Below are 26,812 nucleotides of genomic sequence, written 5' to 3' on the forward strand. Positions count from 1 at the left end.
CAGTTTATTTCCATGTTCCTTAGTTTCTGATTTATTAATAATTAAAATGTGTCAGACACTTTGTGGACACCCTGTATTATCTGGCCATATGAACGGATGTAATGTGTGTTGTTGATTATGGAAGAAAGATACATCTGCATTCGTATCCACAGCTCCAACTTAACTCGCTCGAGGTTAGAATCTAAATCTTCTTTCGCTTCTTCTCTTTCTTTGTATCGGGGTGGTTGGAGGTGAGTTTCAAGCAGGAGAGGAACTTGGTCGAGAGATTCATGTGGCCGGAGGAAACTTGGGAACCCAAATAGGGCTGTTCATAACCTGGCGTCCGGAATGGGAGGGGGCAGAAAGGGGGAGGATCAATGTGAGATACTTCCCTGTGGGAGGGAACCGGGGAGGGGAGAGAAACATGGAAAGTCCGGATTTGAAGGAAGTACGTACGAACTGCCCACTTCAGGTTTTCTCGCTTGGATGAAAAAACTTCGACGAAGCTGACTTGATCCTGTTGTGCAGAGACTTGGGATGTTATTCTCCTCTTCCGACTCCCTTTTCTCTGCTGAGCTGCTTACATTTTACAATGTTCATTTCTTTTCTAAACTATTGCCTGGCTTTTCGTATGCCCGTTGAAGAAATTGGGAGGGAACAGACTTTGCCAATTAAGTTACATAGCTATGAGATAAAATTTTCATTTATAATTTTCACGTCTCGCAAAAAGGCGAGGCTCTCGGCTAGAAGTATCGATCTCGTCTTGAAGCGTCTATTCACTTAAGTGACCAGATTTTAATAACAATAAAACGGGACATTTTCATATTTTCCTCAAGGAAAAAACGGGACAGCAAAAGAAACGTAACGATATTCTTTCTGCAGGTTTGTATTGAAAACGCACTTCTTTTTCGGTGGTATATTTTTAGGTTTTACAGGTTTTTGGCACTACACACTTCACTCACACAAAAATGATAAAACTACACTGTATTTTATAAGTTAAGAACCTTTGAACACTTCTACCAGAACCACGCATGCACTGAATTCCTTTCACCAGAAGCATATGTGTTTGCAATTTCGAATTGTTGGCGGCATTTATGTAAAGGAATAAAGATCAGGGATGTTTGAAGATAACAATCTACTGCAAAGCACTAAACTCCTTTTCCGGAATGTCTGGAGTAAGAGAACGCGAACGCGTCCTGGGCGCACGTTCCGAGTGTGTGCCTCGTACAATGAACGCGCAGAGGGGAGGGTCCGCGCGGGAGGGGGCGACTCGACTGGTCATTCGCGGTCCAGTAGTTCTGTAGTAGCACTTCGTTGCTTTCATCCCGCACCCTTCCCAACCTAGTCTGGCCTCGCCCACAAGCTTTCGCTTCTGCGCGTCGGTACTCCAGACTTTCCGGAAAAGTTGTATAGACGTTAGCAGAGTGTCTTTTCAAACTAGATCTGCTGTTGGTTTCTTTTTACCAGCGCACAGAGCGACGAAAGTCGGCACATCAATCGCTTCTTCTCCTAACTGCAGAGGTGCAGACTTCTAACATAAATCAAACTGTAGTCAGATGTGAATGACAATGTTACTATGCCATAGTACATAGTATTAGTAGAGAAGGTGTATTGTTGCATTAATTTTATGCCGATAAGTCATTGTCACACAAAGGCACACTTTGACTTCCCGTTTTATGTTAAAAATAATCTGGACACACTCAAAACAGGGATTGTCCCGGCTAATATGGGGCATCTGGTCACTTTACTCTTCACGTTCTTGTCTGGGTTCATTTGGTTTATTTTACTTCCGTTTTCTGCCATTTTCTTTCTAATTGAGAAGATAAGGATGAGTCATGATATGATGAAAATGATGCCGGGACATTTTCATAGAATACCCATGCCCAGGTAAGGAATCGAACCCGCGACCCCTGGCTTCGCAGGGCGCTGTGCTAACCACTCCACCACGGAGTCGCAATTTGTCTCGATTTTGTAACGGCGTCTTTTCGAATTTCTAGACTAGTCTGGCTGAAGTCGCAATGCGGCTAACCATTCAAAATACGATTAATACATCCACGACTAACACTAGAACGGGGAAGGATATGATACCCTATAGAACAGCGGAAAGGGACCATTTTGACCCCTCATAAGAAATGCATTTAAGAATTCTAATTATTTTAGAATAATTATATCATTTTTTGTGCTTTATGTATTATAATCAATATGTTTAGGTGGTTTGTAATACATTCTTACGAGAGCCACTATTTATATTTTGAGCCTTGGCAACACTGATTGAAGTTAGGCGCGATTTGACGTTTGCACGGAATCGTCTGGCATTATTGACCATAACGTACTTCAAATGTTTTGTCAATAGCTTCATTTGTGTTGTTTATTTTGCCTTGGAGATTGCGCGACAACAATAAAATGGAATTAACTCGTGAACATTTTCGTGCGATGATTTTTTATGGTTTTCGACGTGGATTATCAAGACAAGAGTGCATCGATCAACTTACTTCCACATTTGGCGATGAAGCTCCATCCTTTGCCACTGTGAAACGCTGGTATAACGAATTTAATCGTGGCCGCCATTCGCTCACCGACGAGATTCGCGAAGATCGTCCAAAATCAGTTGTTGTTCAAGAAAACATTGATGCTGTGCAAAACCTAATACTGCAAGATCGTGATGTGATCATACTGTGAGATTGAGGCAACCATAGGCATTAGTTCCACCAGCATACATAAAATATTACATGATCATTTAGCTGTGAGAAAGGTATGTTCTCGTTGGATCCCACACAATTTGACAAAAACTCAAAAAGACGCTCGCGTCAATTGGTGCAAACAAATGCTCAATAAATACAATCGTGGTGCTTCAAAAGACGTATATAAGATTGTAACAGGTGACGAATCATGGATACATGCATATGAGCCGGAACGTAAACAGCAGTCGACTGTATGGGTGTTTCAAGATGAACCCAATCCAACAAAAGTTGTTCGCGCTCGAAGCACATCGAAACAAATGGTCGCCTGTTTTTTCGGGAAAACTGGTCATGTGGCAACTGTGCCTTTAGAGGAACGTAGAACGGTCAACTCTGAATGGTACACAACAATTTGTTTGCCAGAGGTCTTCGGTCAAATACGGAAAACAAACAAACGCCGTCGGATCATTCTTCATCAAGACAATGCCAGCTGTCACACATCTCGTCTAACAACCGACTTTATGAACAGTCAAAAAATCGAATTGATGGGTCATCCGCCGTACAGTCCTGATTTGGCACCCAATGACTTCTTCTTGTTCCCGAATGTCAAGAATAAATTGCGTGGACAACGATTTTCGTCGGCGGAAGACGCCGTTGATGCGTTCAAAAACCATATTATGGAGGTGTGTCAAGAAGATTGGAAAAACTGCTTTGACAAATGGTTCGAACGAATGCAAAAGTGTATTGACCATAAAGGAGAATACTTCGAAAAACAATAAAGCAGTTTTCAATGCCAAATTCCTGTTTTTTCATTGTTAGGCTCAAAATATAAATAGTGACCATCGTAATTACAAATAAAAAATATAATAATCAACAACTGAACTCTCCAGAACACGCAACATTTCACCACGAGAAACTGCTACTTGATGCCACATGTTCGGAGACGTCCTTCCCGGTCCAAGAACACTACCTACATGACATGTAAACTGTGACAAGTGGGAACATGCTAAAGACAGGATGACTCAGGAACTACAACCTAATGCTCATATTGCATCACCCATAAATGAAACTTTACAGGGGTCATATTGACCCCTCCCGCTGTTCTAGGGGTACAACATGAAATTTCACAGAAATAAATTATATTTAGTAGATTTCAATATACCATCTTAAAAAGGACAAAAATTATGAACAGTTTCAAAATTTCGAGAAAAAATAATAAGAACGGGATAGTTATTAAATAAATAGTGAAGGTAGGGCTCATTTTGACCCCTCCCGCCGTTCTAGTGCTAAGTAGCATTTGTCTGTGAAAAATATTTGGTCTTCCTAGAAAAGTTTTTTTTTTTATTCGTAACAAGAGCATGAATTAGAAATGACTTCTCATCGCTAATTCTCTTTGAACCTTAGTTTCTCTGCCTCTTGCTCCCGTGTTTCAGGGATCAACGTGGCTCGAGGTCACTGGTCTGACGGCGCTTTCTATCCATCAAGCACGTTATTTGGCGGACGTGTGGCCGACCAGGGGACGTGACGAACCGAGAAGTTGCCTCGGCACCTCTGGCTTTAGATCAGGAGTCAACAAACCTGCTTCGGTAGAGAGTTTCGTGTGCCTTGAATTAGCTAGAGAGTTGAAGCGAAAGGGAGAGAGAATGAGGAGAGGAAATGAGATACGTAGAAGAAGAGGGGGAGATAGAAGATGAGACATCGATGAAGAGAGAGAGGTATGTAGAGAAGAAGAAATACACTGAAGAAAAGAGAGAAAAATACAGAAAAAGATAGAAATAGATGGACGTAGAGAAAGGAAGAAAGATATACTAGACAGAGAGAGAGAGAGAGAGAGAGAGAGAGAGAGAGAGAGAGAGAGAGAGAGAGATACAACGAAGAAAAGATGTGGAGGCAGAGAAAGTTAAAAGAAAGGAAGAGAGAGAGTGAGAGAGAGAGAGAGAGAAATACTAGACCGAGGAAAAGAAGAAAACGAGACAATAAGATGGAGAAATAGAGGAAGAGAAAGAGAGAGAATTATGAAGTGTATATCTTCGTACATGATCAACATCCATCTAAGCTCACTTTTTATATCAGAAGAGAAACGTGTTGTTTCTCAAGGGTAAGCAAAGCCAAGTTCTGTTCCTCGGAAACTGCTACAAGCATTTACAGCGTAACTAGATATCTGTAGCAGGAGAAACCGCTGGATGACTATCGAAACAATATGAACTACGAATGAATGCTCACTGATATTTTTATAATCTTGGATTTTTTAAAATTGTTTTTAGAAGTTTAGGTTTTTCGTCTTATAAGCACAATGCTCTAACATTACATGAATGAAAATTATAAATTTCAAACGTTCAACATTTAAATTTTTGTCCGTTTATTGCTCATTTGGAAAGCTGATTTTTATTGGTTAATTTGTGTTTCCCAGTTTATTTTCAGGAGAATCATTGTTTTTATTTTGGTTTGGAACAATGCTATGTTTCCCTTCCATGATATCATGGAACCTTACAGAGAGCAGGTTGTACCAAAGACTTATATGTTCCCCATTCAAGATTGGTTTTGAGATTACGTTTGATTATTTTTAAGTTCACTTTATTCACAATATGGCTAATGAGGACTGGTCCTACAGTTTAAAGTGGGATACGAAGCACTATGTGCCTCCACCGAGTATCGAACCCCCTTGATTACAAGGCGACGACGTTATGAGTGCGTCATCGGGGAGGCCGCGTTGTGAGATTAAGTATAAGCCGATGACACAACTTGTGGTATAAGGTATAAGGTGCTTATTTCATTGTTAAGGTTATTAGCGTTGTAGAATGATTAAAGTGCCATCTGAAAACAACACGTTCCCTTCCTAGATATCCGCAGAATCACCAGATACAGCAGGAACCCAGGTGGCAATAACACTCCAAGCAGGAGACAATCTGCTCCGTAACAGATTTTGCCTCCCACCCACCGAGCGAGGTTGGTCCAGGGAGGAGAGAGTTATTGCGCACTCAGAAGATGAAAGCGCGCCGCACGGAAGCAAGATGGAGATTGCATCCGATATCGGAGAATATAACCGTGACATCCCACAGGAGTCGCTTCCTCTCCTGCAAGAAGGGGAGGAAGCGGATTTATAGCGTTAGACTGGAAATGGAGCGATGCATGCGCCAGAGAGGGCAGATAATGCGGTCGGGTGAGGTGTGTCAAGTCCCATTTAATTTTATCTCTGCTCGGATGCAGTCTTCTTTGTTGAACTTCCTTGTATTGGGTACGACATGAAATACCTCCCCTCTTTGCCTTGTCTGTTAATTGCTCGGGAAGGAAATTGCCGTTGGCATGCAGGATTTATTTTCTATGTATGAAGAGTGCCTTTCCGTTGTGTAATTTTCGGGGAGGGGTAGATAGGTAGAGACAAGAGACAAGATAAAAGAGAAGGTTCGAGAGAGGCAGACAAACAGACAGAGGAGAAGAAAGAGAGAACATGAAAGAAGATGGAGAATGAGAGAGAGGGGAAGAGATACAATATTAAAGAGAAAGAAAAGACGAGGGAGAAAGAGAGTGAGGGATAAAGGTAGGGAGGAAGCGGAGAGGGATGATAGAGAGTGAGAGATAAAGGTGGGGAGGAAGAGAGGGGAGATAGAAAATGAACGAAAAGGAGAGGAAAAATAAGATATAGATAAAGAAAACGAGAAGAGACGAAAGGCAGATGGAAAATAAAGATAGACGGAGGAAAGAGAGAGAGTGAGGGAATAAAAAGAAAGAGGGGAGGAGAGAGAAATAAAGGAAAAGGAAGGGGAAAGAAGAAGTAGAGAAGGTAAGAAAGTGAAGATACGAAAGAGAGAGGGAATATAAAGGGAAAGGGAGAAAATAGAGAGTGATATTTATGTGAAAAAGAGAGAAGGAGCGGCAGAAAATAAAGGGTAAAAGACTGGGAGAGGAAGAGGAAAAAGTATGGTGAAAGAGAATAAATAAAGGATTTGAAAGCACAAAACGAACAGTGAAGACATGAGCTTTTATATATTATTTTAATGTTTTTTTTTGTTTTTTTTAAATATTTTGGCCGTCTGGGTGGCGAAGCGCGTTAAGTGGTCGACTTTCGGCCTCGCCACCGAAGATCGCGGTTTCAAATCACTGGGTGGTCTTAGTGTTATTTGCGAATGTTCGATCATCAATTTCATGTAATAATCGCCCATCGTTATATTCGCGATTAGCCAAAATAAGCAGAAGAGCGACGTAAAATAAACTAATTCAATCAAGCAATCGTCAAACAACACATGAGACGATATGCTGCCCTCACATTTCGCATCTATACACAACATTTTTGTGCAAGGTGCATTTCGACCGACAATGAACAAAACGCTGTATGTAGAAGAGAATTTGGCACTACTAGTAAATGAGGCACCAAAGCAAGTACACTCGCCAATTAATGTCAACCAAAGTCGACCACCACCATATACACTATTTTTCCTCCTTTTATTTCCTCTCTTCTTCTATTCTCTTTCTTTATCTCTTACTCTTTTCTTTATTTCATTTATTTTCTCTTCTCCTCTCTCTTTCCTCCCTTTAATTTTCTCCCTTCTTCTATATCCCATTCTCTGCTTTTCTCTCTGATGAGCGATGAAAAATGATGAACCTTAGACAGTGAAGTATACAATGGCTTCGTTACTTTGCACGTGATTTTGCACCGCAAAACATTATTTTACACAATCCGTGCATTCGCTGTTCATTCACATTACCGAAAAACAGAATATATCCTGACAACGTGAAAGTTGTCTTCTTCTTCTTGACATTGTAATATACACCTATCATTCCTCCACGGAGTATATAAAATTCTAAAATTGTACTTTAAAAATAAGTATATAAGATTCTATTTGTGACTGCATTATACAGTGTAAGAACGTTTAACGTCTATATGCAGGTGTCAGATGTGTAAAACAAACTTACAAAATACATGTTTAAAAATAGAAATCTGACCATTGGTAAACCATTGTAATAATCAGGCGATTTCTTGTATGCCCCTTGCATTGTACTACACTCAAACTAAAGTCCAAATTCCTCCTCGGTTTTCTTGATGTATCTGTCATCTTATATCTGTGATTCTCTTGCCAGTCATTAGATGTAAAAACCAAAATGCACCTAACCGTTGGTATACTGATATTGAGTTATATATATATATATATATATATATATATATATATATATATATATATATATATATATATATATATATATATAATATACACCTGTCACTCCATCTCAGTTTCTTTTCCATTTATTTTCTCTCTTTCTCATGTCAACCAATATATTTCATCTCCTTATCTCGTTCCCAACGCAAGTCGATTTTATCCGCCAAGAGACCAGACCACGGGACGTGCAAACACGGCCTAACCTTACAGGATTCCATCAGAGGTCAACTCCCGTCGTCAATTTCCAGGTTCTTTTGTGGGCAGGCCAGGCGACCGATTACCAAGCAATTCTCCTCATATTACGGTCGGAGGCTGGTAACAGTTGGAGGTTTAATAAAGCCCGCGTCACTAAGGTTTGTGTAATCCTCCAGGCGGTTTAAGAAGAGAAAAATCCAATATTGTCAGACAGAAGATTTCATATAGAGGTTCCCTTGGAAGATTAATTTCAAATAGAACTGTTGACAAATGTTTATTCGTTTAGGCTGCTGCTAGAAAGTCTACCGATTTTTTACGTCACACCACGGTAAGCTGAGTAACCATATATGAAAACAGTCTGTCTTTTACGTATGTAAGATATATATATATATGAATTATGACCACCCACCTAGAAGTGTGTTAGGCCACATTTTGCTTTAATGACAGCAGATATCCAACGTGTCATGGATTCTAAAAGTTGTCTGGAGTAGTCCACAGGTATTGATAGTCCAATGCAGCCTTCAGTGCTGGGTCACGTGATTGATGTCTCCTGGCGCCTAATGTGGCGCTCCATATAATCCCAGATATTCTCTAGCGGATTTGAATTGGGCGAATTCGGAGTAACACTCATGTGTTTGAAATCAGATTAGTGTTCCTCAAACCAATCCTGAACCACTCGTGCCTGAGGGCATGTTGCATTATCATCCTGGAAGATACCAGAGCCATCAGGGGAAAAATGCAACATCTTGGGATGTAGGCTACTGTGTCTGCTAGGAGACGACGATAGGACTGCACAGTGCAACGGTGCTCTACATGTTCCATGGGTCCAAGTTCTTACCATGTGAGCATTCTCCACACCATACAGCCACCGCCACCAGTCTACAGCCTTGGCATTGTGTAAGATGGAAGAAGATACTCGTGTTGTTTACACCAAACCCTCACACGACCATCCACGGCGATATTCGTCGGACCAACACACACACACATACTTCCAGTCTTTCACATTCTAATTCGCGTGTTCTTTGCACCACATACGTCGTTTGCGCTTATGTTCTCGTGTTAGGAGTGGGTGGCGAGCGACGTGGTCGTCTGCTGCTGTACCCAATACGTGACAGTGTGCGACGAATGGTTCTGGTATGTACTGTTTCTGGTTGATTTTTGTTGTATTCGGATGTCAGTTGTTGCAGTGTGGTGCGTCTGTTGGCTTGGATGAGTCGTTGTATCCTCCGCTCACCTCTGGCATCAATCTTCCGCTGCCCCGTACAGTTCTGCCACTGGGACACCATTTGACCGTGTTGACGCCGATCCCTGGAACACTTTCACTACCGCCGATCTTGAACAACCCACCATCGCAACAGTTTGTGGAATGGATGCACCTGCTCTTCTGGCTCCAACCTTCTGACCTTTGGCAAACTGTCAGGTCCTTCCGTTTCCCGAGCATAGTGCATTGATTTGCAGTTATTGTGTGTGTTGATTGATTGAAGTACTTTTTTGTGTGCCCCAATACTTAGGTTATTTGCAACCGTCACATTATTCGGGGTCCATCCCCTTCAACACTTGTCTCTGAGGTCTAATATCTCCTTGCTTAGTTAAAAGCTGAGGCTGTAAATGGGCATTCAGCACACATATGAACAAAACACAGGACAACACACAGCTCTACAGAGGATTATACTGGCCGCAAGTGCAGGATCCAGAGCCTCGTGGAAGTGAGGTAGACATTTCTGTGCCTTACACACCCCTACGTATGTTGATTATTGTTATTCATGTATTGTGTTCTAGGAATGATTAATATGTATACAAATCATGTAACAAATCAAAGACTGTTGTAAAAATGAAAAGGATGCTAAATTAAAGTAAACAGTGGGGAATTAATGTCTCATGAGGAGCGGATAGTTGTTTTCTATGCTATCACAAGGACTGGGAAGATAACGGCCTAAAAAGTATGTAGAAGTTAACCTATGAAATAACGTTGAAATTACCTAAGATCATTCAAATAATGAATGACCTATGAAATTACTTTCCATATTAATCTGTAAGATTGATAATTCATAAATGATAACATCTGATATGACAGTACTTGAATAATTCCACACAACCCGGTTTATTGCACAATTTGGGTGTTGATTGATTTACATAATTCAAACTAAGAAAAATGTAACAATTACATACAGCTGAACTTTTTACTACTTCTGCCTGCAAGATTGATTCTTCGATCTCTTTCTCGTTTGTATTCTGTGACCAGGTGCAATTAAGACGTTTGCTTTATCTGTATTACAACCGAAGCAAAATATTTATTTTACGTTATAGAAGTTTTGGGAAAACTGATAAGAAATATGCAGACTCCGGTGCGAAAACATTAAAAGAAATATGAAAACGCAGTAAAATCCTGCCAAAACACTGAAAAATGAGCAACAACCTCAAAATGCCGAGAAATGGAAATAGAGATAGAGATTTCTGGTTCTAACTGAAGGCAGAAAAACTGCCATTACGTTTAGCATCGTCTTAAAGGCGACTTTTCATCAACTTCATCAATCCTTCCATTCATTTGTTCAATTAAGATTTATTGTCCGTTTTAAAAATGTCTCTGGGAGCGGAGATTACTATATTTTAGACGTCAAGGTAGGGTAACTGCAATTTACTCTCAGTAAATTAACACCACGCTAACTGCCGTGTATATGTTTGGATATGAAATTATCATAGCACATAGCTACCTCAGAGGGCTGGTCTACTTGTGCGTTTGAGTGAAATCAGGCATGCCTCGTACCGCCCCTCCCGTCAAGAGGAAGTCATCTTAACCTGGCTTCGTATAGGACACAGCCATCTCACCCATGGTCACTTTCTGAATGTTATTTTAAGTGTTCGACGTGTTCTTATAGACTGAGACAATTTTAGTTTCCTCGGGCAAACTTTTCATCGTCCAACTGTTTATCATATGACAGTGTTATACAAATGTTTTTAGGTTTTTGAGCTCTTACTGTTTGTGAGGAACTTTTTGGTCTAACCTTACCTCTTAACTATGTTGTTTTTGTCCTGTGTCTTTACAACCTTTTTCTCGGGAGGCTCTTTACACCCCTTTTTAAACTTTAAAGTAAGGGTTTTAAGTTAGATGTTTTCCTCCTATACTTTGAAAGGTGCAAAATTATCATACGTGCCGATGCATCGAAAAGGTTTTAACTAATTCAATCAACGAGCTTGAAGATCTAAATTAGCCAATTGAAAATTACACTTGGAAATATTATACGGAAGGGAGTGTCCCAGACAAGGCCGGATTAAGACGAAATTGGGCCTGATGCTGCATCAATTGGTGGCATTAACTTGAAATCTTCGGTGAACAATAAACACAACGACGCTATAGTTACGTCACAGCGCAAAGAATAATATTAACTGTATATAAGTCTTTTCAGTTTTTACGGCGGGTGCTCTAGAAGCTGGCAAGGGAAGTGGGGAGCGGGGAAGCGACCAATCCAGCGCGATAAGAAATGCAGGAGCCTGTAGAACGAGGTTCACGCAGTACTTATTTCCGCCACGTCGTATCTCTCGGCGCCACCGCTGTTGTCTGGTTGGTCTGCGTCGAATTCCCCGCTCCCCACTTCCCTTGCCAGCTTCTAGAGCGCCCGCCGTAAGAACTGAAAAGACCTATAGTAAGTAACGCTGTGTCTATGCGTCCGAAATTGGGGCTCCAAATTTCATTCTAAGATTTATTTTCAGGTTAATATAGCAAAGGAAAACTGTTCAGCTTTCGGAAAATTCTCGTCTGTTTTCATCTGGGCCTATTTCAGGAATGGGCCTAATCTTCAGCATGAATAGCACCCACCTTAATCCGGCCCTGGTCCCAGATCATCTTAAACTCAGGGATAGATGATACAATATGGTAAGATAACACCGGTGCTCGAAGTGGAAGGGGGATGAAGGGGGGTGGTAGCCCCAAGCCTCAAGTAAACATACCCTCCACTTCGAACACTGGATGACACAACACAAAAGAGCTGAAATCGGGCATAAAACTTCAATATTGCAACACTGTAAGAAACTATGTGAAATTTCGAAGCACAAATAAAATGTGGAAAAGAACGATGAGTACATTTTCACAATATTGAACCATTCAAGTATATAAAAGGAGGAAAACAATAGAAGTATGGCTATAAAATAGATAAATGGCATTATAAAAAGCGTAATGCGTTTTTATGAGGGAAGTTTTCGGAGAATTCGGAGGACTTGAACATATCGTGGTCGCTTCTGGAACAGCTCTCTTGATGGCAGAGGCAGGATTTCATTGGTTATGGGAAGCACGTTCCCTCGTTCTCAGAATGGTCCTCTTCAGTATTCCAGCAATGGCGGCAAAGAAGAAATTCTTGATATTCCAGAAAGCAATTTCTTAGAATGTTAACGTCATTTCTGTTCATGTCTCTCTTGCTCTCATGTATGTACGTGGCTTTGCAACAGGATGCAGAAGCAGGGTAGAGCAATAAAGGGCATTTTCTTCCATTTAACCTTTTTCGTCCATATTAAACCTTTGACTTTGTTACCATGAATTCATTTTTATGTTGTCACTATGAACCTGATTTGCATGTGCTAAAAATATGGAAAATATTTATTTTTATGTGCCTAAAAATATGGAAAAATATTTATTTGCATGTGCCTAAACTATGGAAAATATATATTTATTTTTATGTGCTAAAATATGGAAAATATTTATATTAATGTGCTAAAATATGGAACATATTTACTTGTATATGCTAAAATATTTTTGTTCTAAAATATGGAAAATATTTATTTTTGTCTACCTCAACAATGGAAAATATATTTATTTTTATGTGCTAAAATATGGAAAATATTTGTTTATGTACTAAAATATGGAATATGTTTACTTGTATATGCTAAAATATGGAAAATATTTATTTTTACGTTCTAAAATATTGAAAATATATTCATTTTTATGTGCTAGAATATGCAAAATATTTGTTTATGTGCTAAAATATGGAACATATTTACTTGTACGTATATGCTAAAATATGGAAAAGATTTAATTTTATGTTCTAAAATATGGAAAATATTTATTTTTGTGTACCTAAACTATGGAAAATATATTTATTTTTATGTGCTAAAGTATGGAAAATATTTGTTTCTGCGCTAAAATATGGAAAATAGGGAAAATATTTATGTTTATGTGCTAGACCCATTTTGAATTTTTGTTTGATAATTAAATTCCTACAGTTGTTACTATTAATATATTTTTCTACTTTATGTAATGTAACAAAGCCAATTCTATTTTTTTTCCTGCTGCGAAGTGGTTATCACAGCACTCTACGACGCCGGATGTCCTGTGTTCGATTACTAGTCTGAACATGAGTGTTCTTTGTGAGTGTCCCTTCATCAATTTCCATCATTACTCATCCTCATCGTCGCTATTAGCTAAAAGAGGAAGAAAAGCGACGCTAAATAAAAGAAATCGAATCTACATTTCTGTTGTACACACGCACTTACAGTTACGTATCAATTGCTGTACGAACCATAGTTCTATGTGCAGGTATATGAAATATGACACTTTGGCTAATCGCGACGATGTGGGTGAACGATGATAAAATGAAATTGATGAAAGGACAATCGCAAAGAAAACCCCTTGCCCCAACCAAGATTGGAAACCCGAACCTTGGGTAGGGAGACCACCTCTCGACCACCTATCACACTGAACCATCAAAGTGGATTCCATTGTGAGGCATCTGGTCACCTTGTCTCTCGTCATCTTGAATTTCGCGTTTAGTTGGTTCTAGATCGAAACAGAAAACCTTTAAAAGCCTCTACTCTTGCACAAGCATCATTGGATGACCTAGTGATAATGATTGTAAGTTTATCTCCTACGAATCTTATGTTACACAAAAGAATAATTCAGTTCATCAGCTACAAGTTGCATACTAACCTTTATCCACCCTTGTTTGTTGTCACCTGAGAGACTATAAGGATTTGCACTGCACCAGGTGTCGAATTTTTTGAAGAGTCACTTTTCACAATGTATCTAAAATACACACAAACGACCTGCGTGCTTCGGAAAAAATCCTGGCGTCTCCTGTGTATCAAAGCAGAAACCGTCGCGTCTGATAGCACAGAAGAAAACAGTCAGCAAACTTGAGTCTGTACTGACATTTATTTTTTATTAAATGTTAATGAAATTGATAAAATAATATATATTATCAATAATGTCAGTAGCAAAAAATTCCAGTAATCTGCTAACTTTAATCTATAAAATGAGTAAGATCATGAGAGATTTGACTGGGAAGGGAAATAAGGGACTGACAGAAAAATAGTTACAGTATTTGAGAGGATCGAGTGTGAGAAGGTTGTGTCGGAGAGAAATATAGGTGGGTCCAAAATTGGAGAGAAAGATATGTGGAATACAAAAAAGGGAGGGAAAAATAGCTGGGAGACAAATATTGAGAGAGAGAGAGAGGTAGTTGGCTGACAAAGAGTGTGAGAGAAAGATAAGTTGAAAACAAGATTGGGAGAGAAAGATAGGTTGGAAATAAGTAGTAGAAGAGAAGGATAGGTTAGAGACAAAGAGTAGGAAAGGAAATTTGGTGGGAGACAAAGATTAAGTAGAATAGGAAGTTTGATGGAAGACAAAGAGTGAGAGAGATAGATAACTGGAAGAAAAAATAGGTTACAGACAAAGAATTGGAAACAATGATTTTAATTTGTTTCTTAGTGTGAGAAAGACTGATACAGGATTGAAACATTACTTTCATAGTATCTTTAGTATCTTTAGTGTCTTTCTTACATGGAAACAAGGCTTAAGTGCGGGAAAGATAGGTGGGAGATGAACATTTTCTGTCACATAATAACTTTCACTTGAAATAAAAACGGCACTTATAATTTTACCTGCTAAACTACCTCAAAAACACGGTTGCCAAATTGAATTACAGTAAAACCTCGTTAATCCGGACTAATAGGGGGGATAAGTTGACCGGTTTAACGAAAGTCCGAATTAACTGAAATAACCTATAAGAACAGTAGAAAGTGCATGAAAACTAAGTTTATAGTATCAAAACACGTTTATTATGGTGTATTTAAAGGGCATAGGACTAAATACACTATACAGTACAGAACAAAGTCTGCGGGAACAGAATTTCATCAGTGGTTGACTTCTTTTCTTTGAGAAGTTCTCTTTTTAACTTCTAGCCACATTCAAAACCTTGCATTCTGCTTTTTTTTATGCATTTTGCCTGTCCGGATTAAGCGAAGTCCGGCTAATTGGAATTCGGATTAAATACGTTTTACTGTATTACCAAATTGATCCCAATTAATCTAGCATCGTTAGTTTAAGTTTAATTTCCTCGCAGTACTAAAGCGAGACCGTTCCAGTTTGAAGTTTCTCCAGTACAGCAATGCCTGCTGCTATCCTTGAGCCTCCTGGAAATTAAATGCGCCTTGTATTCCTGCAAGAAGAGGTGCTAGCCTGCGTTAATTTGTCGCTTCCTCCTCTTTCTTTCTAATTAGAGAAACTTCATGAGCAATATCACGTGCTATTTGTTTGTGTTGCTAAGCAACTGTCACATCCTCCTACTTTCAGTGTTTCTCGTAGCGTTTTCTTCAAGCTGTGAAGCCACCTGTCTTTTTTTTTAAATATATATTTGGTTTTAGCTTTTCAGCAATGCACCAGTTACATTTGTTTTACAATTTCATAATTTTACAATGTCTTAATTTTATATCACAATATTTTCTCTTCTAATATATTTGGTAAATATATATATATATATATATATATATATATATATATTATTTTCTTAGTCGGATTCCTCAAAAGTGTTGACAAGGCAAATGTCTCATTATATCCGGCTTGTTTTAGTTCTTTTAAGAAATAATCACGTGTAGTTACATTAAGACGACATTCAAATATAATATGATCAGGAGTTCCTTCAGTTGCACCACACTGACAGATTGGTGATTGCACAATCTTCCTAGTGTACAAGTTTTTAGGAGCAAGGGTGTAATTTAGCCGACATCTAATAAGAGTTGTTAAATAATTTCTTGAAAGATTGATATCTTGATACCATGGTTCTTTGGGTATATGTGGTTGAATTAAATAGTACTTTTTCCCACAAGTCTTCCCAGTAATTGTCCATTGTTTCTGCCAACGCTTTTGCAGAAAATTTAATCCGAAGTGATCGGTGACTTGATTGTTCAGCTGCATATTTAGCTAACGAGCCTGCTGTGTGGTTTCCTTTTATGGATGTATGCCCAGGAGTCCAGACAAAGAAAATACTGTAACCTGAGCTGGCTAGTTTGTGATACAAAATTTGTATGTTAACTATGTACCAGTTCACATAGTAATCAGCTGGTATCGTCCCCACGGAATGTAATACTGATGCTGAATCAGTGGCGATCACTACCCTTTTGAGGTTCTTCTGCGTATACAACAACGCTTGACGAATAGCAAATGCTTCCGTCGTGAATATTGAAAACTCTGCTGGCAATGGGTAGATTTTGTATTGCATTAGATTATTGCAATATATTGCAGCTCCAGTGTTGCCAGCTGCCGACTTTGATGCATCTTTATATATATAAAAAATCTTCATGCACTACAGAATGTATATATTCCATAAATATGCTATTCACAATATTTGGCATTGAGGTTCGTGTATCTCTATCTGGATATGAAGGAAAATGAACGGGAAGCACTGTTGCTAATTTAAAATAGTGTGCCGTAAAGCACGGAGACTTTGAAAATCTAATAACTTTCGGTATGAAATCCTTAATCGACTTGTATGCTGTCAATAGGATTGGAAGGTTTAATTTGTATTTGGCTGTACGGGTTGATGACATTAAGGATTGTAAAAGTGATAATTTTGGTCTTATCAGACTAGATATGGAAGACATATTTTTCATTAAGAATTTTCTTGCAAGATAGATGAAATGGTGGTTATCCTAATTCAACAAACGTAGCCTGTTTCGGTGTTCCTTTCCATAGACCAAATATTCTACATGAACTATGATATTGTATTGAAGATAGTTTTCCAAATGCCCAATTTAGGTTATTGTTAATCAAGAAAGAGCCATATTCTAATCTTGAATTTAGGATTTGCTGTGAACAATGTGCAGTAGTCTAGTTCTGCTCCCCACTTTTCCTTGACTGCGAGACATTTTATGATATTAAACGCCTTGAGCGCCTTTTCTTCCATGTGCTCTACTTGAGCTTTCCATTTCAATTTATCATCCAACACAATTCCAAGAACTTTGTGTCCCCTCGTTTGTTTTATGTGTGATCCTTTAATGTCTAACACAACTGGAGTTTGTAATCTTCTATGGAACACAATTACAAGTGTTTTTTCTACATTACTCTTTATGCCATTGTTATCACCCAATGTGCATAATTGTTTTAAAGCCAATTGTGTTTTCTATATACCATCAGAAAGATTCTAGCTGCTTTTGTATATAACAATGTCATCTGCATATTGCAATAATCTAGCATACTTCAATACTTGTTTACCAAGATCATACGTATACAAATTAAATAATGTTGGACTTAACACAGCACCTTGCGGAAGTCTTTGACTAGTTGTGCGAGCATTCTAAAGTTGATGACCGTAGTACTAATCCCACTATACTTTTAATAAATTGCTTAGGAAGATGAAGATATTTTAGTTTTTTTATAAGAAAATCTATAACGACTGCATCATATGCACTAGAAAGATCCAGAAAAACGACTATTCAAAATTCGCGTCGAACAATTGACATCTATATGACCAGAATAAGTGTAGTCAGAACATCTATTGTCCCCATTCCTCTTCTAAAACCCATTTGATATTTTGTTAATATATTATTATATTCAATCCACCAAGTAATTATATTAAGTATGAAATGTTCATAAATTTTGGCTAAGCATGACGCTAGTGCTATTGGTCGATAATTTTTAGAACATCCTGGTGTTTTTCCTGATTTTAAGATTGGAATTATAACAATTTCCTTCTGCTGAAGGGAAACTTGCCCACTAGTCCATATCACGTTATAAAGTTGTAATAATTTATCTATCCCTATTTGCGGTAAGCTTTGAATACATTCATATGATATGCCATCTATTCCTGGTGACGACGAAGGTTTCGTTTCACTTATAACTTTTCTTAATTCTGGGCTGGAATATGGACATTCTAATTTTGAGCGTGTAGATTCATTCATCGAATTAAATATGGCGTTGAAATCACAGTCGCTGGAGTCCGGTGTTAGTGTTTGATGAATTTCTGTAATCCATTTACTGTTTATGTCGCCTCCATGATATCTACTAATATTGTTAGCATTAGACATTCTGTTAATAACTTTCCACGTTGTGGTTATGGATGGATGATTCCTTTGTTAATGAGGAACAGAACTTTTTCCAAAACTCTGCCTTAATTTGCCTTAGGAACCCTTGAGTTTTAGCTGCTACTTTTTTTTACTTCAAAAATTGGTCCATTGTTGGGTTTCTTTATATTTGAAGAATGCATTTTGCCTATCGTTTATCCATTTCTGGCAGTTTGTTGCCCACCACGGAGCAATCTTTCTTTTCAAGACACGACGACGGGAATGTAGATCTGTACAAATTCTCTTTAATTAGTGACGTAAAGTTTTCATAATCTTTCACTAAAGTTTGTTGCGGGTATTTTTCAGTATAGGTATTGATTTGTCTTGAGAATTAGTTCCAGTTAATATTTTTAGAATAGTATGTGCGTGTTGATCTTTCCGGAGGATTTCTAGATATCAGCGTTGTATCAATATTTGAATCAAATGCGATCAAAATTGGAAGATGAATACTATCGTATATGGATTTTGTAGAACCCTCCGGTTAATATTAGCAGCGATATTCTCTGTCACAAGCGTTATATCAGGGGTACTAGGATTTTCATTTGGCCTTGAGATATATGTAGGAGTGCAATCATTTAGTATTGTTATATTTGATTCTTGAAGATATCTACATAGAGAATTCCCTGATATATCTGAAACATAACATCCCCACAATGGGTGATGAGCGTTAAAATCCCCTACGATTACAATATAAGTATTTGCCGGAAGTTGTTGGAAGATATTATACCAAAACGAATGCTGTAATTTGGACGTTGTTGGGTTATTATATTGTGACAAATGTAGTACGATATATTGTTACTCCAACTATTTGAATATTATCAGGCATATTCCTTAAATGTATTACTTCATACCTATAAATATTTTTAATCCCTGGGCACTCCACCATATCCGTCGTCCCTGTCATGTCTTATCCAGTAAAATCTCCAATTTCAGTGAGTGACATGACACTTCTGCAAAAGAATTTAGATTCTCTAATAAAGTGGTGTGAATTATGGAACTTAAAACCCAACCCTCAAAAATGTACCATGATAACCTTCTCCTTGAAGAAAAACACATTTACTAAATATTTCTTAAAAAATAATTGTGTTCAAAGAGTTGCCGCACAAAAGGACCTGGGCGTCATATTTGACGAGAAACTTTCCTTTTCTGAACACATCTCTACAGTCACAAGGGGTTCAATGCGTATGCTGGGTTTTCTCTATCGTTTCACGGAAATAAACAACTTTTTGCTTCTCAGAAGCCGAGATTGTGCCTCATCCAGCGCTCTCTCTTTCATAGACTGCCCAGTGAATATAATAATCTAGGAAGCTAAATAGACATTTTTGAAAATCTGGACCGCTTTCGAAGAAAGGTAACTAAAAGTATGTAAGTCTCTTAATCACATGTCATTTTTGTATGTTATTATTTTTGTTGTATTATGTTATTATTTTTGTCCTCATGTTCTATAAAATCGTTCCAATGTAAAACGGCTAACGCTGTATTTGGAATCTTCTATTAAATAAAAATAAAATAAAATAAAATCCATGGGATTTAATTTTTGATTCAGGTTTCAACCACGCCACGTTTCTTGAACTAATATAACATCTGCTGGGTAAAAGTGAATAATGTTTTCGAGATTGTGTATATTTGGAATTATGCTTCTAATATTATATTGTATAACTCTCTTTATTGTGTGTGGCATTCTGTATGATGAATTAGATAATTTATTACACTGGATGCTGCCGCAGACCAATCCTGTGTCATGTTATTTGATGAATATGTATTGGCTGAGTTTTATATTTCTGCTAGATAGCAAGAAAAAATTTGTTAAAAATGGATCATTAACTGATGATGCACTTTCTGAACTAGCTTGCACTTTCTGAGATAGAATAAGTAATTTGTTTTTCTGACCTATTGTAGCCGAGTTCATAGATCCTGCTTTTCTTTCCAATGTGGTTTTGATTTGTCAATTGTCGCTAGTTTCTGTCTTTCTTTTTGTTCTGGATTTTGAGGTGTTCCGGATGATTTTGGACGTTTTCCCGGCAATCCATTTGTTGGGCGTAGCTAACTCATTTGTTAAGCACTTGGTGATGAAGCGTTTTGTATTGTATTTCTTGTTTAGAAGTACGTACTTGAATTACTATTATGTTGCATCTGTGTTGTTTCCTTGCATGTTGATGCGTAAGAGACGTTGTATATTTTGTTCTCACTCGATACATTAACTGATGCAGTTGTTAAAGTAGTTTTCGGGTATTTTTTCACCGCTTCGTGTTAAGATAGGCACTCAAGTGCCATAGTCTTGACTATATCCTTCTGTCGGTGTTTTTCTGGGCAGCCCCTGTCTGTTCCCCAGCGTTCTTGGGTACAGTGGATACATTTTACATTGTTAGTACAGCTTGAGAATTCATGATTTTGCCCACAACGTTTACACTTCAATTTACTCTTAGAGTTAGATTTGAAATGACCATAATAGTAACAAATTGTGTATTGCTTTACCGTGGGTATATAAGGTTCTACATCAAACTTTAAATAGTATAGTGTTGGTAGTATATGATGGTAAAAATTTGGGCATCAAATGTCAATATTATTGTTCTCGTTGGCTCAGCAAGTAGACTTTCATTTTCTTCAATTTTGTATTTCATTATTCGCCTCACTTTGAGTACGTTTTATACGAGTATTTTTATAATAATTAATCATCTTGTTAATGAGATATCTATTCCTTTAATTACACCCATTCTCCTTTCTTTATGTGCTGGCAAATAAGCGAACCAATTGCTACTCATTATAACTAGGTGAGATAGAAAGTTGTTAGCAGTTCTCGCGGATTTGTATTCCAATTTCGCCAGATTCTCCCATGGCTTAAATTGTCTTTAGACCTTCAATTTAGGCTTCATGAAGTTTCTGACCTAATTTTAATATATGTAGTTGTCCGATATTACCTCTGTTTATTACATTAATTTAATTTGCACTTCTAAAAAATATATCATAAGACCCTAATTGGGTATTTTTGTAAGTAATTATTTCATGATCTTTAGATACTTTAACAGGATATGTATTTATATTATCCTGTGAATGTAATTTTTGAGAGACATCACTTTTATCTTTACTAGTTACACTAACAGGAACCATAGGCGTAGCTACGGGGTGTGCCGGGTGTGCCTAGGCACACCCTAATGGGCTGCTTTATCAAAGAGAATTAAAGACAGATATTTCAATGAGAGAGAAAATAAGCGACAGTTTTTAAGAAGTTGAAAATTTCATTACTTGGTACAAACGTGTGCATTATCGCTGATGAAACGAGTGTCTATAGATTTTCGATTTTTTGATGTCATTGGAGAAAGAAGATATTTACTGCATTCTACTCTGTACTACAGCGATTTTCTTCTATACCTGTCACAAGCTGCACGTGAGAGAGAGAGCTTTCTCCAAGCTTACCCAAGTTAAAACTCAGAAGCAGGATAGATTGGAAGCCCTGCTCTTGTTATTTGTGGAACAGGAAAAAGCTTAGTCTATTGATGAAAATTAAGTTATTGATGAGTTTAGGAACATTGTACCTTTTGACTGATGTCTCTTGTTATAGATGACGTGTATTTTGATGTATTTGTTTGTAACATTTATGAACATTTTGTGTGTGTGTAATTTCTATGCAATTTGATTTTTTCTACTACATATATTCAGAAATTTTCAACACTGTCATTTAGTGAATTTATATTCCTTTACAAACATCAGTGCAGTTAAAGAGCCAAGTGATTGTGTTGCAAAATATGCTATTAAAAAGGCACAAGACCTCATTTTTTTTCATTGTGCACACCCAAATATAAAGTTCTAGCTACGCCTATGACAGGAACCCAAACTTCCATGCATTCTGAAGTGTCTTTGTCAGTTACTTGGTTATGCATTTTGTTTAATGGCGTCTAGCCATATTTATTACTCTATCTCCACTTACTCTATCAATTCACTTCATTCACACAATTATTTTATTATATATTACCTTTCTTAAACTTCCTGTTTGTATGTATAAATATAAATTCCTCACTTAAAATCACAGAGCACAGGACACCTTCAAAAAACTTTCGATTCATCTCGTCGTTGTAATCTCTTCACTTGTCTTTAATTAGGGTTAGAAATGCCCAAGTGAGTATTGTTGTGACCACTACAGTGGCTTGCTCGGGAATGTCGTAAGGGATTGTAACAATGAGATTATATTTATAATTTTAGTACTCGGTGCTTTTACCATCTTCTCATGTTACTGGCGTTTTTTTTTTAAAATATGACAGTTGGGCTGGTAAGGAAGCTCTAACCATCAAATCACTCCTTCTCTCTTTAGAGACATGTCAATGCCAGGGTCATATACAGAGAGTAGGTGTTGAAGTCCGTACCATTCCAAAATGATTTTATACAAAATATTGCATGGATTGTTGTACAGTAACTTTGCGACATCTTAAGAAATACGAAACGAAGAACAGATTTAAAGAGTTGTGTAGCATAGAGTATTTACTATTTTTGTTATTTTACGCTGTTTCTGTTACACCTTTGGCTAATTGCGACGATGAGGATGATCAAATGAAATCGATCAAGAACACCCATACCATACCCGTGGGGTATGGACTCTTCGCACCAAACTCAAACACCTTCTCGGTAAAGCGTCGTATTTCGTCTTCTGACACAAGCGTGGAATGCTTTTGTGGTTAGGTTAGGCTTAAATCTCTTACCATAAATATACTAACTAAATTTAGACTAACTACTAAAGTATTTAGCCTGGCGTTAGAAGACGAAATATGGCGCTTGACCAAGAAGATGTTTTAAGTTTGGTGCGATAAGTGACTCTCATTGCGTGGTTCGAACCTCTGAACTTCCATGACAAAGAGTCGAACATCAGTCACCGAGCCCGCTGCGACCCACACAGTAAAGAACCGGGTTTAGTATTTCATTTTATGGGCCAGTCCATGATGACGTAAGTATTTCTCCAGAAACCGACCAAAAATTGTAATTATTTGTGAAATGGGTTACGAAAAAGTCTATTAAATTTCAGCACACATCCTCTATTTTACTTCACACACACACGTATGCATGCATTTTACTGACGTATCAGCAGCAAGTAGAGTTGAGTGTTCACCTTATGCACAGATTGTCTAACCGGGACTGGGCCAATAGTTTAAAAGTGGAATCCAAACAACTATGTGTCTCCCCTGGGTATCGAACTCTGGGCACCTTGATTAGAAGGCGATGACGTTAACATTATGCCATCGCAGACGTATATTATTATTTTAACATTTATATTTATAGTTTATGTTTGCTTTAAAACTTAAGATATTTTTTATTTGTTAAATTATTGTAAAGACTTGTTTGAACTCTATCACTCATAGAAATATGTATTTAGCGACAGCTAAAAATCAGACGAGGCCATGGGTAGCTCAGTTGTCGACCGTGGCGGACGACGTGGACGACGCCAGGGGTCCCGGGTTCGAATCACTGTAAGACATCGATGTTTGTGTTTGTCCTGAAGTCCTGAATGAAAGAGTAGTTAAATTTAGATAAAATTAAGGTGTGTGTGGGGGTGGAATTGATTGAGAAATGGCACGGTATGCTAGAGACCGTGTTCGAGTCTTGGTCGAACCTGCAATTTTGGCTAAAATTTCTACATGAACGTTATCATGGGCGTCCGGAAGGGGGCAAGGGGGGCGTGGACCCCCTGGAAAATGAAAGTCAACCAAAAATTAATATAATTTCATTTTTGCCACAATAATATGTGTTAATTATTGCATGAACACCATAAATTCAAATTTAAACAATGTTTTTTTAGGGAACAACACTATTTTAGGGGAAAATGTGCCTTGTTTGCCCCCCTGGAAAAAAAATACCTTCCTTGATCCTCCCTGGAAAAAATCCTGCGGACGTCCATGAACGTTATTGGTTTCTTACCAAGCCTTTCATCTCTAGATTTTGAACATGACCCGTTCTATTTACCGTAGGTAAAATTAGTAATTTTCGTGTTCAATTTCCGCTGCACAACCTTTCAAGGACGATTAAAGAAGCGACTGGAAATAGTTTGTCTGCTATGACTCGGAAAGTATAGGGACATGCGTGTCGACCAGTGTATAATATATACACACATCATCGATTTTCCATCAAGACGGCATTAAAGCCCCTCCCAACATGCGACGCTTTTATTATACCCCATCCCCTTTCTTCAGGTTGTTCTGTATCACTTCTCTTATAAGAGGTCGGAGTTGCTTGTATCTCTCTGGCTCTTGGCTGTTGAATTATTCATGATGGACACTGAGGTCGACAGTGCAAGAGCGCGTCTTTTGTTTTTGCGCTAAGGTTCGGGTTTTCAAATGGATCGCATGTGCATATTTGTCGATTGAATTACGAAAGTAAATACACTCTGTAGCAAGAGAACGAAACCAAGTTCTCTGGTCAAGTAGTGATTTGAGAAGGATCGACCAATGAACACGTTAGAGGGGAAGTGAGTGAATAGAGGGGAACACGTGGCTACAGCAGGGGGTAAGGGGTGACCTTTTCAGAAGATATCCAAATGCCAACCCACTTCCACATGGTACACCCTGGACTACTTCATTGTTGCTGACTAACGATGCTCTGGCGGCTGGACCTGCAGCCAGTAATAATCTGTATGAACTATGTCGTCATTGTGTGTTTCTGATGGTCGCTTCGTCTTATCATTCATTCATCCTTGACAATTTGCCAAAAATGGCAGACACGCATAGATGATAAATCATTCATTCGCTATGCGAAGCCTTGCTCCACACATTACCGACACAGAGTGTACACTCTGTCCCAGGAATATCTAGAGCAAGAGAACGAAAATAAGCTTCTTCGCAAGTAGTGACTCGAAGGCTCGAGCGATGAACACGTGGAGGGAAAAACGCGGCTGCAGCTACCAGCCGTTTGCAGCAGCTCGCATTGCTTTGCTCGCCCACTCACTTTCTTACTTTTTCTACCGTTATGCGCGGCCTTGCTTCACAGATTTCCTAGACAGAGTGTACCATGTTTTTCTCCAAAATTCTCTTCACGAGAAAATCCAGAAAACATATTTCTGCAGTTTACCGCCAGCCCGCCTACACAGAAACACAATGGCGCTGCAAGACCATTCCTTGCGAGGCATATCGCTTCACATCACACGTGCAAAGTGTAGCGCATAACTTGCAGGATAACCACTCTGATATTTTGCTTTGGCTTGCGAATACTTTGCCAGGAAGTTACGCAGTATTTGCCGTTTTATCATTCCTGGACAAACGCCATTTTGTATTTTGTTGCAGTGGCCGTTGGAGATAATACATTTGTCAGGGCCGGCAATTTCTTCGGCGGCAATGCACTCCAAGGACGGGCGGAGTGTTGCCAACTGGCCGAATTTTGTCGTCTGGAAAAAAACGTGAATGCGTCATAACTGCAATGCGTATGTAATTGTACGGGAAATGCAAAGACATATTCTTAGTTTCCCTGGCTCTTAGCTTTTAATTTTATGCACTTTTTCCTCGTAGAGTACTCTCTGGAAACTGTCTGGGGAAGCCTTGCCAACTGTCCTCGCCCTTCTTGTAGGGCCGTAGGAAAAACTGCCAAGTGCTTGATGGAACGTTTCGCATTACGCATTGCGTTTTTTTGGAAAACAAACTCTCGGCTAGAGGTACTAAGATTTGACGTCATGTTGCGTTAAACTCGTTATACTGATTAAAAGATTACTTGAGGTTGTTTTTTTTTGTTTTTTTTTTGTTTTTGCTTTAAGTCCACTTTATGCACAGATATGCTAATCGAAACTGGACCTATAGTTCTAGTGAGATCCGAAACACTATGTGCCTCCACTGGATATCGAACGCAGCCCCCTTAATTACTAGTCGACGACGTTACCACCAAGTGTTGTGTCCAGTGTCGGCGATTAGGGGCAGTTGCCCCCCACATTTTGACCCTTCACAATGACCTCTTAATACTAAGCCTTGTCTACCAAGAGCAAATAAACTGTCCTTGCCACCGCTAATTGTTGGGTCTGAGTATAGAATGCTGGTAGAAATGTTAAATTATTGGTGAATGTAACGTTGAGAGATGGAAATAATTATTTTTCTGATATTTCCAAGTTTAAGCTGATTTTGTAGCTTATTCATGAACACACACACACACACAATATTCATTATATATTTTTGTAAATGGAAAATTTTATCTTTGCAGGTTCGCCGCGATGTCAGAACAATACAGCGAGCGGTACGAGCTGAACCCAGGGTCAGACTATTCCGTGGACAGGAATTATGGGAGCATCAACTGTGGAAGAGGTTCGGAATCAGAACGACAAACTATTATCTTGCAAGATGTTTTGCAGGTGAGGACTCTACACATACTCTTTATATTAATTCATTGACCAATCGAACACATTCCTTCTCAGAACTACTTCTTGCTTGCACATGAAAGATACTGTAGACCTGTGAAGAACATATTTACACACTTTTTCTACCTTGGTGCAATTTACAACAGAAAAGTACAAAGATGTGGGTC

At 38.4% G+C, this 26,812-nt stretch overlaps 1 protein-coding gene across 5 annotated transcripts in view; it reads left to right on the forward strand.

The window, feature by feature from the left end:
• LOC145998732 (anoctamin-7-like) overlaps window positions 1-26,812 on the forward strand; it is a 454,373-nt gene that overhangs the window by 221,109 nt on the left and 206,452 nt on the right. For 4 of the 5 annotated variants that reach the window (XM_083135261.1, XM_083135262.1, XM_083135264.1 and 1 more), the window contains exon 2: window positions 26,492-26,639. In XM_083135261.1, the coding sequence (XP_082991387.1) occupies window positions 26,502-26,639 (138 nt within the window). In that variant the 5' untranslated portion in view covers window positions 26,492-26,501. Of the gene's footprint in view, window positions 1-26,491; window positions 26,640-26,812 lie in introns of those variants that run through there. The other variant, XM_083135263.1, reaches the window with a different exon arrangement.

This window comes from Lepisma saccharinum, chromosome 14, assembly GCF_977018435.1.
Source record: "Lepisma saccharinum chromosome 14, izLepSacc3.1, whole genome shotgun sequence".
Classification (NCBI taxonomy): domain Eukaryota; kingdom Metazoa; phylum Arthropoda; class Insecta; order Zygentoma; family Lepismatidae; genus Lepisma; species Lepisma saccharinum.